The 12,231-nt window shown below is 42.6% G+C and overlaps 1 protein-coding gene across 1 annotated transcript in view; it reads right to left on the reverse strand.

Moving 5' to 3' along the window:
* CTNNA1 (catenin alpha 1) overlaps positions 1-12,231 on the reverse strand; it is a 391,106-nt gene that overhangs the window by 296,408 nt on the left and 82,467 nt on the right. The window contains exon 4 of the mRNA XM_086931448.1: positions 504-670. Coding sequence (XP_086787574.1) covers positions 504-670 — 167 coding nt within the window. The remainder of the gene's footprint in view (positions 1-503; positions 671-12,231) is intronic.

A 12,231-nucleotide genomic window follows, 5' to 3' on the forward strand; every position in this document is an offset into this window, starting at 1 on the left:
TTGTCAGCGGAAGGGCTGTGTTGCTTTGACGCGGTTGTGATTATGTCGGCCGGCCCCTGGGTTGTAGGCTTGAAATTGTGTCTTACAGAACTGAATAATAAAGGTTTTGATAAAAAAAAATACACTACAGTCTAATACTCTAAAATACTGTTTTTTGATTCCCCACCACAAAAAAAATCATGTCTATTATTTTATAAGTGCGTCTTTACTTGGGAGCTTAGTCAGCGTTCAATGGGGGGTTAACCAACTGACTTAAAAGCAAGGGCAGGAGGACAGGCTATGTGGTTGACCAAAAGTAGAGCAAAATAAGATCACTAAGAACCAAAAAAACTAAATAGATATACAGCTAGATTAAATTACGCACCTAAACACAACAAATGCACATTTAGGCATGTTTGCTAGAGACTGCACATCACCTAAAGTCAAAGTTGCAATGTCAGCCATGTAAGTTACACTCCGTACCATAAATAAGACATAGCAATAAAGAGACGCATTATACTCACCACTTTTAGCTGAACAAGTAACCTGTAGACATCTGCCATGTCTGCCAGAATGAGCAGCCGTGTAACAGCTGACAATAAGGCCCGAGCAGCTCGTACCATGTTTCCACGTTTCACTGAAGAGCAAGGATCATCTGCAAACTCCCCAGAAGCACTTTTCATCATATCTCCTGCAATCAAGCATTTACATGTGAAATAATCCGAACAGTTTGCATACCTATTTCAAATTTGTAAATCAGAGGAAACAGACCGGTCTCAAAGAGAAGTAAGAAAAATGTTATGTATCTTCAACCACAGTTACATATTTCAAATATTGTACAGCTTCACTTGGTATGCAAACTTGTGCCGTCTACTCACTGGCCTTGGAACAATAAGGTTACTTACCCAGTAAGCATCTGTTCTTGGCATGTAGAGTGTAGATTGACCTGCTTTGCAAACTCCTACCATCTAAGGTTGGGTCAGGATGTTTGCAAGTTTTTTCTTTCAAGAAGTCTTTCCAGTCACGAGGTAGGAGATTCCTCCTTCAGTGATAGTGCGCATGGGCATCAACTCCATTGTTAGATTGTTTTCCCGCTTTGGGTGAGAATTGAGTTAGTAAGTAAAGAATAGAGATGTCCATGCGTATGTATATAGAGTAAGAGAGAGAACTGCAACAGGTACAGGTACCGGGGGAGGCGGGTGGAAGCATGTGAATCTACAGCTCTACATGCAAAGAACAGATGCTTACTGGAGAAGTAACATTATCCGTTCGAGGCATGTCAGCTGTAGATCACATGCTTTGCTTAGATTATACAGCAGTATTCTCCCAAAGTGGTGGCTGTTGGAGTGGTCTGAAAGAGTGAAAGATTGTTGGGGTGATTATACCCCGGATAGAAGTGGCGCTCACAGGTTACAGTTAATATTACCTTGTCCAAAATGTATCAGTTATGGGTGGCTAGGGAGGAGGCAATCAACCAACACCTTCACCTTTGGATCAGCTGATCCTTACAACTTTGCCTCAGGCCCTAGCACACTGACTTGAAGTTCAACACAAATACAATAACATGATGTATGCGTTAATATTTCTTTTCTTGTTCTGACTTGAGCCAACACCTGTTTCGTCGTTTTTGACAAGACACCCGCGACTTCCTCAGGGCTGGAAGACATACATAAAAGATATATAACTTTCCAACCGTGTCACTCAATATGTCCCTGCCAATTACTTGGTGCGGCGGACATGGGATAGTGAGGGCAAGAAAGAGAATAGATCTTCAAATAGTTCCCTTAATCCAATTACATGTCTAACTGAAAAGGCTAACCAATAATGAGGGTAATCATGCTAAAGTGAAAGTGAGTGGTGTAGAAACTGGATGGTGTAGGAATAGGGAAGGGGGGCGCAAATTGCTAAAATAACAAATTGAGTGCAGGAGAACCCCATGTGCTTATTCCGGCGAGGTACATATACTGGGGCAAATCCCAGGCCTACCTTTCAGTCTCTGAATCAGTATTATATGCCTACAAATAAATAATGATACCCATTTACAAAATTTCCTATCCATTCCTAAATCTGGAGGTTCAGCACCACGAGGTAAATCACATACCTTCTTGCTGGTTATACTTCCGTCCCAGCCTAAATATGGCTGGGCAACTTGCTAATTATCCATAGACTAGTCTTTTAGAAAGAAAATGTATCTGCAAAGACATAGCAAGTCCGTATTAGACACAGCTGGAACACTGACAGACCTCTGTTTTTTCTTTTCTAATCTTTTAGCGTGCATTCTGCGGACATGATTGGAGTCAAGTTTTTGACCACGTACATATACTGGATCGTGCGAATAGGGTAAGCGAGGTCTTAACAAATTAAGAACGGATTTGATGGGAAAGAGGCAATCACTCAGAATGGAGATGGTGTATATAAATACACATCTATTGACAGCATGACCACATTAGAAGCATGTGACCGATTGTGATCTATATGGAGATCTGAACTTCATTAATAGATCGGACAATATCCGTCTGGATCTCGGTCAATAAATCTCACGCATGTTAAGGACCTTAACAAAATAAGCATTACCATTAACTTGTCCTTTTCACATGTTCATGGGAAGATGATCTGACTATATATCACCCTATTTCGAATTTTAGAAAAGCACAGATACTCATGTGGCAACAACTTGTTTTAAAGGGGATTTTCATGACAGCTGTGTCTATATAATACTGATTCAAAGACTGAAAGGTAGGCCTGGTGTTTCCCCCAGTATATGTACCTCGCCGGAATAAGCACATGGGGGTTCTTCTGCACTCAATTTGTTATTTTAGCAATTTGCACCCCCTTCCCTATTCCTACACCATCTAGTTTCTACACCACTCACTTTCACTTTAGCATGATTACCCCCATTACTGGTTAGCCTTTTGTGTCAGATATGTAATTGGATTAAGGGATCTATTCGAAGCTCTGTTCTCTTTCTTGCCCTCACTATCCCATGTCCGCCGCACCAAGTAATTGGCGGGGACATATTGAGTGACTGACACGGTTGGAAAGTTATAAATCTTTTACTGTAACATTGATGCCGGATGATATGTGGGCTTACAGTATGCTTTGTGTATAAGTCTTCCAGCCCTGAGGAAGTCGCGGGTGTCTTGACCCGAACGACGAAACACATGTTAGCTGAAGTTAGAACAAGAAAATAAATATTAAAGCATACATCGTGTTATTGTATTGAGCTTTACGTCATTAACTTGTTATTATCTGTATGTTGGTGTGCTAGAGCCTGAGACAAAATGGTCTGAAAGAGTGTTTTAAGTACTGCCTGGCCACATTAATTTGTTGTCTCGCTAACACATCTACATAATTAGTTTTTGTTGAATGTTTGTGGGGCAGAACAGGTTGCAGCTTTACAAATGTCAACTATGGGGATGTTTCCTAAGAAAACCATAGTAGCCCCTTTTGAAAGTGGAATGCGCTCTAGGTGGTATTGTTAATGTTCGCTTTGCTTTTGCATAACAAGTTTAAATGCATTTAAAAATCCATCTGGCAATACCAGACTTGGATATGGGATTGATCGTGTAGAGATCAATGAAAAAGTTGTTTAATTTTACAAAATGATTGACCTTTCAATGTAATATAAATGGATTCTTCAAACATCTAAGTTGTGTAGAGCCGGTTCTGCCACTGAATCAGGTTTAGGAAAGAATACAGGTAACTCAACGGACTGACTGATGTGGAAGGCAGAAACTACCTTTAGAAAAAGGTTGGGGTTAGTATGAAGAACCACTTTGTCTCTTAAGTTGGAAAAAAGGTTCTTCTATGGTTAGTGCCTGTAGTTCACCCACTCTCTTCAGTGAAGTGATTGCAATGAGGAAAGCTGTTTTCCAGGAGATAAACTGCAGTTCACATTTATGCATGGGTTCAAAAGGTGGGCACATTAATCTTGTGCAGACTATGTTAAGATTCCACACTGAGGCAGGTGGAAGTCTTGGTGGGATAACTATGCAGTGCTTCCATGAAAGCGTTGATTACGGGCACTCTATAAAGAGATACATGTTGCCTATTTTGTAGATACGCAGCAATTGCGGCGAGATGTAGTCAAATAGAAGTGTAAGCTAACCCTGACTGCTGCATTTCCTACAGAGAACAAATGATATTTTATATTGAAGCATCAAGAGGATTGATTTTGTTAATATTGCAATAGATAACAAAGCGTTCCCATTTAGCAGCATAACGGGCTCTTGTAGTAGGCCTTCTGGTCTCTCTAATAAGGTACATACAGTGTGGTGGGAGATTTAGATAAGCAAACTCTTATGATTTCAGGAGCCAGATCGCGAGGTTCCGTTGTTTTTGATCTGGGTGTCTGGTTTCTCCATGGCTCTGTGTGAGGAGACTGGATGCGAGGCGTAGTTATTAATGTGTAACTAGCGACAGCTCCATTAGGGTTGTGAACCAAGGTTGACAGGGCCATGTGGGAGCTACTAGGATTAGTGTGAGGGATTTTTGCCAGAGTTTCTGAACCACTAATGGGAGTGGGAGAGGCGGAAAAGCCTAGGCAAATATCCCTGATAAATTCATCCATAGTGCATGGCCTTTGAAGAGCAGGTGTGGGTATCTGGAGGCGAAGATTGGGCATTTTGCGTTTTGATGTGTGGCAAAAAGATCTATTTGAGGGACTCCTCAACTTTGAAAGTATGGGAGGAGAACTTGAGGGTGAAGTTACTATTCGTGGATTTGCTGTTTAGGTCTGCTGAGAAGATCAGCAATCTGATTGTTCACTCCTGGGAGGTGTTTTGCTAGGAGATGAGATTTTTTGGGTGAATGGCCCACTTGCAAATGTCTTGACCCAAGTGTGACAGTTGAAGTGTGTGGTCCCCCCTGTTTTTGTATATAATCCATAGGTATCATGTTGTCAGTACAAACTATGACAGCTTTGCTGACTAGGTGAGCCTGAAAGGCTCCAGATTATTTATGTGGAGAGTTTTTTGCTGGCACTGTGTGATGTGGAAAAGAAGCCCCCAGTTTTTTGCTGGCAATGTGTGATGAAGTGAGGGACGAGTCCGCTGTTAGCATGGTCTGTGGAACTGGGTCTATGAAGGGACTTCCTTTTGATACATTTTGTGGGTTCCACCGCTGCAGAGCGAGGAGTACGGCCACTTACCAACACTAGACTGGTTAAAAGTCCCTGGGATTAGTTCCACTGACTTGCTAAGCATTCCTGGAGGGAACACATGTAAAATGTAAATGTAAATTGATACTTTTATAGCGCACTACTCACCGCAAGGGTCTCAAGGCGCTTGCACGAATACCGCTGTGGAACCCATCCTGGCTTTTCCTGTGAGGCGTCCACTCCTGGGCACCCCCAAGGTGGAGGCCAGGCATCCTTAGCGTTGTGGGGGCCGTTGTGGAGATTAAGCAAGCTATTGCCCAGAGTTGCAGAGTGGGACTCCATGATTGGAATAGGCACGAGGCGAGAATTATCAGGCCCGTGGAATTTTTGAGCCCAAGACCCGCCGAGCCGGGGAATTTAACCCTGGTCCCGGGCTAGACCGCTGCATCAGGGTCTGCTGCTCTAACCATTGAGCCACACTTCCAAGGCATGTGAAGCCTGGCATGTGGAACAATCATGATGCAAGAGGCCATCATTCCCAGTAGTTGCATATACACTGGAGCTGGTAGTGAGCGAGTGGGCTGAAACTGGAGAACTAGAGCTGAATATTTCGAATTCTGGCTGCATTGAGGAAGGCCAGAGCCCTTGGAGTATATAAAGTGGCTCCTAGATAATTCTGAGTGTTGGAAGGTTGAAGATCTGATATCAACACATTGACTGAATCCCAGTTGTTGCAGTAACTGCAGTGTCCAGTGAGTGTGTTGGAGACACTTTGGATACGTACTGGCTTTGATGTGTATGTGTCGTCTTGTTAGGTGAGCAGTGACCACTGCCAGACACTTTGTAAAGACTCTGGGAGCTGTGGTGACTCCGAATGGGAGTACTTTGAACTGGTAATGATGCACGCTACCACAAATCTGAGAAATCTGCGATGAGCGGGGTGTATTGGAATAGACAGAGTCGTCCTGTTGTAGGAGTGGGAGCACCTTAAGTGTTACCATGTGAAAATGGTCTGATTGTATGTAAAGATTTAATTCTCTGAGGTCCAAGATAGGCCCAAGAGAACTGTCCTTTTTGGTTATAAGAAAGTAGAAGTATACGCCCGACCCGTGGAGTGGTTCGGGGCTCTATAGCTCGTTTCAAAAGGAGAGACTAAATCTCTTGGTTGAGAAGGTGCAAGTGGTCTGGTGACAGTTTGTGTGAATTTGGAGAAATGTTTTGAAGGATAGTTGGTAAATCCCGAGCCAATAACCGGAACGGATAATTTCCAGTACCCATTTGTCTGTAGCTCTGACTGCCAGACGTGTAGGAATTGTGAAAGACTCCCCCCTGACCGGTGTTAAATGGTCGGGTGGGGGAAGTGGTCACTGTTTGGTATTTAAGGGGGAGGCACGTGTGTTGGAATCTTTACCTCTACTCTTACCATTGTTGCCTCTGTAACCCCCTCTGAAGAAACCCATATAAGCTAAGGGCTGATTGTTGCCTTTATAAGTTGTAGAAGCATTGTCTGAGGAGTTCCTGGACCCTTCACGATAGAAGGAGCACAAATAGGACCCACTGCCTGAAGGTGACTGAAGAGCTCCAACGGATTTTGCTACCTCAGTCCTTTTTCATCTTTTCTAATGTGAAGTCTACTAAAGAACCAAAGAGGTGCTGCTTGTCAAATGGCATGTTAAGCATAGAAGCTTGAACCTTTGGTTTAAACCCTGAAATGCTTAACCAGGCATGCCTTCTTAAGAGAACGCCGGTGTTGATGGCTCAAGTTACAGTGTCAGCCGCTTCTAAAGCGCACCTGATGGAATTGTTGGAGATGAGCTGACCCTCCCGCACTAGCTTTGGACTTGTGCTCATCAGGCACAAATTGGACAAATAGCTCAATTTCATCCCAATGTGCCCTATCGTACCTGGTTAAAAGTGCTTGGGTATTTGAAATGCGCCAAATATTTGCAGCTTGGAGGCTACTCTTTCTCCAGGAGTCTATAAACTTTGTCGAAACACATGTTAGCTGAAGTTAGAACAAGAAAATAAATATTAAAGCATACATCGTGTTATTGTATTGAGCTTTACGTCATTAACTTGTTATTATCTGTATGTTGGTGTGCTAGAGCCTGAGCCAAAATGGTCTGAAAGAGTGTTTTAAGTACTGCCTGGCCACATTAATTTGTTGTCTCGCTAACACATCTACATAATTAGTTTTTGTTGAATGTTTGTGGGGCAGAACAGGTTGCAGCTTTACAAATGTCAACTATGGGGATGTTTCCTAAGAAAACCATAGTAGCCCCTTTTGAAAGTGGAATGCGCTCTAGGTGGTATTGTTAATGTTCGCTTTGCTTTTGCATAACAAGTTTAAATGCATTTAAAAATCCATCTGGCAATACCAGACTTGGATATGGGATTGATCGTGTAGAGATCAATGAAAAAGTTGTTTAATTTTACAAAATGATTGACCTTTCAATGTAATATAAATGGATTCTTCAAACATCTAAGTTGTGTAGAGCCGGTTCTGCCACTGAATCAGGTTTAGGAAAGAATACAGGTAACTCAACGGACTGACTGATGTGGAAGGCAGAAACTACCTTTAGAAAAAGGTTGGGGTTAGTATGAAGAACCACTTTGTCTCTTAAGTTGGAAAAAAGGTTCTTCTATGGTTAGTGCCTGTAGTTCACCCACTCTCTTCAGTGAAGTGCTTGCAATGAGGAAAGCTGTTTTCCAGGAGATAAACTGCAGTTCACATTTATGCATCAGGCACAAATTGGACAAATAGCTCCATTTCATCCCAATGTGCCCTATCGTACCTGGTTAAAAGTGCTTGGGTATTTGAAATGCGCCAAATATTTGCAGCTTGGAGGCTACTCTTTCTCCAGGAGTCTATAAACTTTGTCTGAGGGTGAAGCATCCCCTGACTAATGGGAATTGGCCCTTTTTGTGCATTAGAAGCGACTAAAGAATCTAACTGTAAGCTGGATCTGAAGGTGCAGATTTGCATTTTTTGTCTTCCCTGGGGGGGTGGGGGGGTGGGGGGGTGGGGGGGGGGGGGGGTAGGAAGATACGTGCCCACACAGGATCATTAAAAATGTCATCCACTTGTCTAAGCATACCTTTGAGCATGGGAAGTGTGTGCGAGGATGTTTGGAACTACTAAGTGTTGCGAAAAAAAGTTCTATGGATTCCTTATTTAACTCGACCCATGGTAATTAGCAGCTCTACCTAATAATTCTATATATCCTACACTGTCGTCTGGTGGAGAAGGTTTAGTAGAGTATACATCAGGATCGTTACCTGTGGGAGAATTAGTGCCGTCATCTCTCTAGAGGTCTGTAGGTGTTGGATTATTGTCCCCATCCCCATCATCCTTATCATTAGATGTATATGGTGGTGGTGAGTTAGCAGGTGAAATTAGCAGTGGCTGAGACTCCGGAGAAAGAGGGCGGAACATCGAAACAGTGCTCGTTTGATTAAAAATCGGCCCAACTATTTGTTTCGTGCCGAAGGTTCTGAGTTTTGGATGCAGAGGATTTGGATCCGAAGAAGTTATCGGCATCGAATGGGGTGGAGCGGAGCTGGACTTCGACCCCGAAGGTTTCGGTTCGGTGCCAGATTTCGAAGAACTCAGTTAGGGGCCGGAAGGCTTTGGGGTGTGTTTTGCCAAAAGGTGGGTGTCTGAAACATGCTCTCGTGTCTACCGTGGCCCGCAGGCGAGGGTTGGACCAGAGCCGCCTTCTTGGGTTGAGGTGGACTTTGGGACAAGGGAGGATCAGCACTCACAGTATGCTGCCCTTGCGGGATGTCTCCGTCCCCCTCGGAGCCGGATTCAGAGATCGAGATAGAGATAGGTTCTTCCTCGGCTCCCATGGCATCACCGGCCTCTTGTTCCGAATCTTCTCTGAAGAGGTCTGGAATGGAACCGGTGTGTTGGCTCTGTATGTTGCGACGTTGAGCCCAACGGTCACAAAGCGTATTCTTCGATCGGAAAGCCTTACACGAGTCGCAGTCCTGTTCTCCGGAGATATGCACAAGATGCACACTTCAATTGAGTCGGTACGCGGGAATTTCGCATAGCACAGAGGGCAGAATTCAAATGGAGTCAGTTCATCTACTGAGAGGCGGGTAGGCCCAATGGCATCCACGAGATGCCCAATCGAAAGAGGGGTTTTCAGTAAATACAATACGCAGAGAATGGAAATATGCAATCGAAAACAATATTGTTGAGGGAGAGTATATTGCGCACCAAGGGGAACCTGAGAAACCGTGTCGAACCGGAGCACTGCAAGTGACGTCCGAATCCAATGGCGGTAAAAAACAAAGCAACAATGGAGCCAATGCCCATGCACACTGTTACCGAAAGAAGTCACCACCTACTTTGTGACTGGAAAGACTTCTTTGAAGAAAATCAACTTGTAAACATCCGGACCCAATACTTGATGGCAGGAGTATGCAAAGCATGTGATCTACAGCTCACATGCCCGAACATATAATTTATGATTAATCAAAGAAGCATTGGCAAAGGTGTAAGGTCTTGCCTATCAGACTTGAAAATGCATACCTTTGTGTCCAAAGTGTTCTGTAAAAGAACCAGGAACAAAATGCTTCGACTAGCTGAGGGGGTAGAGCAGCTGGGTGAGGCTCAGTGGCGGTTAGGTGGGAATTTGTGATGGAAGCAGCTCACAAAGTTGAGACCACTCAAATGGATGGTAAAGAAGCTATGCTCATGTAGAGAGGCAAATAGAAGGAGAAAGGAAAGGTAGCAGATAAAAAAGCAAGCAAGAATGACAAGTCAACCAAATATGAGCAACCGGCTGGCCCAAAACTCCATGTCAGAACAAGTATTCTCCACAGCAGCCAAAAGCTATCGAAAGTCCAGTCCTAACCTGGGGTAGGGGGGTCATTAATGCAAGTCCATTCGTTCAAACAACTTTATTCGATTCATTAGAATCATAATAGTTTACACAATAAAACATCTAAAAACAATTACAAAATGTGCACATATTCCCTTCAATAGATCTTAATAAACCAGCAAAATCATAGTTTTAAAATCATCATAGCTATCCCCACCTCAGTTTGTACAATTGACTAAATAAAACATTTAGTAAAATGAATAAAATTAGATTTTCACACTTCATAACGTTTCCTGATTATAAATGCAGTTCTAATAAAACTAAGTACTGCACTAGAAATTACAGCCGTAGATAGTGCCCTTAAATAGGCATAGCCCTCTTGATAAGAGCAGGGCCTAATAACGTTCAATATAGGTTTAATATAACATGCTCTAGGGTATTTGTACAGGGAACAGAAAATCATAAAATGCATTGTACTCTGGCCAGATTATTACAAGGACAGGGGGATAGTCACACACACCAGCCAGCCTGTTTGGGATAGGAAACTAAAAAATGCAGTGTTCCCAGTCGAAATCTGGTCAACATTGCGGGAGTCTAAAGTAAGTCTGAACTCGCAATCATCCACAGTTCTGACATCATAAGATTGTGTTTGTGCTGGTTAATGGATTGGGGGCAGATGAGGGTGGGTATATGTAAAAGAATAGTAGAGAAGTAGTTTACCACACATCCTCCCAATGTGATATTTGCAATTCTAATGTTTTCAATTATTTTTGTATTTTAATGCATTTCTGTTCATGGCAGTAGTATTTCTGATACCTCATGTACTACACCATTTGCTATTTGCATCTTAATGTTTTGCCTTTCATGCTAATGTTATTTCTGAGATATCGTACTTTTCATTCTCGTTATTTCTGCTGTTGTTCCCCAAGGAAGGAGGATGTGTGGTAAACTACTTCCCTACTATTTCCCACTGTACTGCTCTGATGGAATGCTCATGACATCATAGAATGCCCGAGTGCCTCTCTGTGTTTAGAGTGTCAGTTGGTCAATCCAGGTTGAGCTGCTAGGAGCCTGCTCCTGGCGAGGCTGCATCTGTACTTTCTATCTTCTCCTACTCACCTATCCTAGAACCAAGCTACAAAAAAGGATTACTCTACTTATACAGCTGGACTATATCTACCCATTTACAACAAAAACCCTCCTTGAATGCTTTCACAACTGGATACTTAGAGGTTGATGTTGTCTATTCAGCATGCAAGCTGCCAAACGAAGCCTAAGAAATGTGTATGGTGGACGTTTTTTTGTAAACGTAGCAAATAACTCATGTCTTGTACCAAAGCCTGAAGAGTTTGTTTGTCTCGGAGACAGTAGTGTACAAATTAGTTCCATTTTGAGGTGGTACAGGCTCTTTTAGTAGGCCTACAGCAACATAATCATACACTTACAAGGAAGTCTAACATATCCACATTTCAAGATATCGGATGCAAAATCGTGTGGTTCACTAGTTTGAGATTTGGGTGTTGTAGTCACCCCTGAAGCGGAGTTAGGTCTGCTCTCAGGGTAATTTCTTGTGTGGGTAAATGGACGTGTCCAGTAATACAGAGTACCATTGTAGTCTTAACCATGCTGGTGAGGTTAAATAAGCCTCGGACATTTGTCTCATTTTCTACACTAGGTAGGGAGGGAGAAGTAGTGAAGGAAAAGCTTAAGCAAATCTCCCTAACCAATTCATCCATAGAGCTTTGTCAAAGGACTGTGGATTTGGCGTGGTGCACTTTCTGTGGTTGCAAATGGATAGACGGTGGCCGTCACCATTCCTGAAAGTATTTTCTGAAGTACTTGGGGATACAGCTCAATATTTACTGTTGTTGCACCTTTATAGCAGTTCAGCAAAGTGGTAGTCAGTCCCCCAGCAAATGATCCACTAAGATCAAAACTGGATCATGAGTGGCTTATTGGGACATAGTTTGTGCCAATGTTGACTATTGAGACAAATGAGTGCCCCCATGGTTTTTGAATGTAACATATTGGCAGTAATATAGTCTGTTAGTATGAGGACCGTTGTGTTGCGAATTGGAGTATCATATCATTTATAACTTTATTTCGATTTGTATAAAATCACAAAAGTTAAAACATACAAAATATATAGTAAAAACAGTGACAGGGCTGCTCATGGTAATTACATTGAATGATGCAGTATCTATAGTCTAGCACCTTATTTGAACATTTAAAAATTTAATAATTTAAAAAGCATTAACGTTAAAATATAACCATGATTGTAAACAGCATTTGCAGAGGGTACAGTTACCAAGTCTGTGG

Source organism: Lissotriton vulgaris, chromosome 7, assembly GCF_964263255.1.
Source record: "Lissotriton vulgaris chromosome 7, aLisVul1.2, whole genome shotgun sequence".
NCBI lineage: Eukaryota > Metazoa > Chordata > Amphibia > Caudata > Salamandridae > Lissotriton > Lissotriton vulgaris.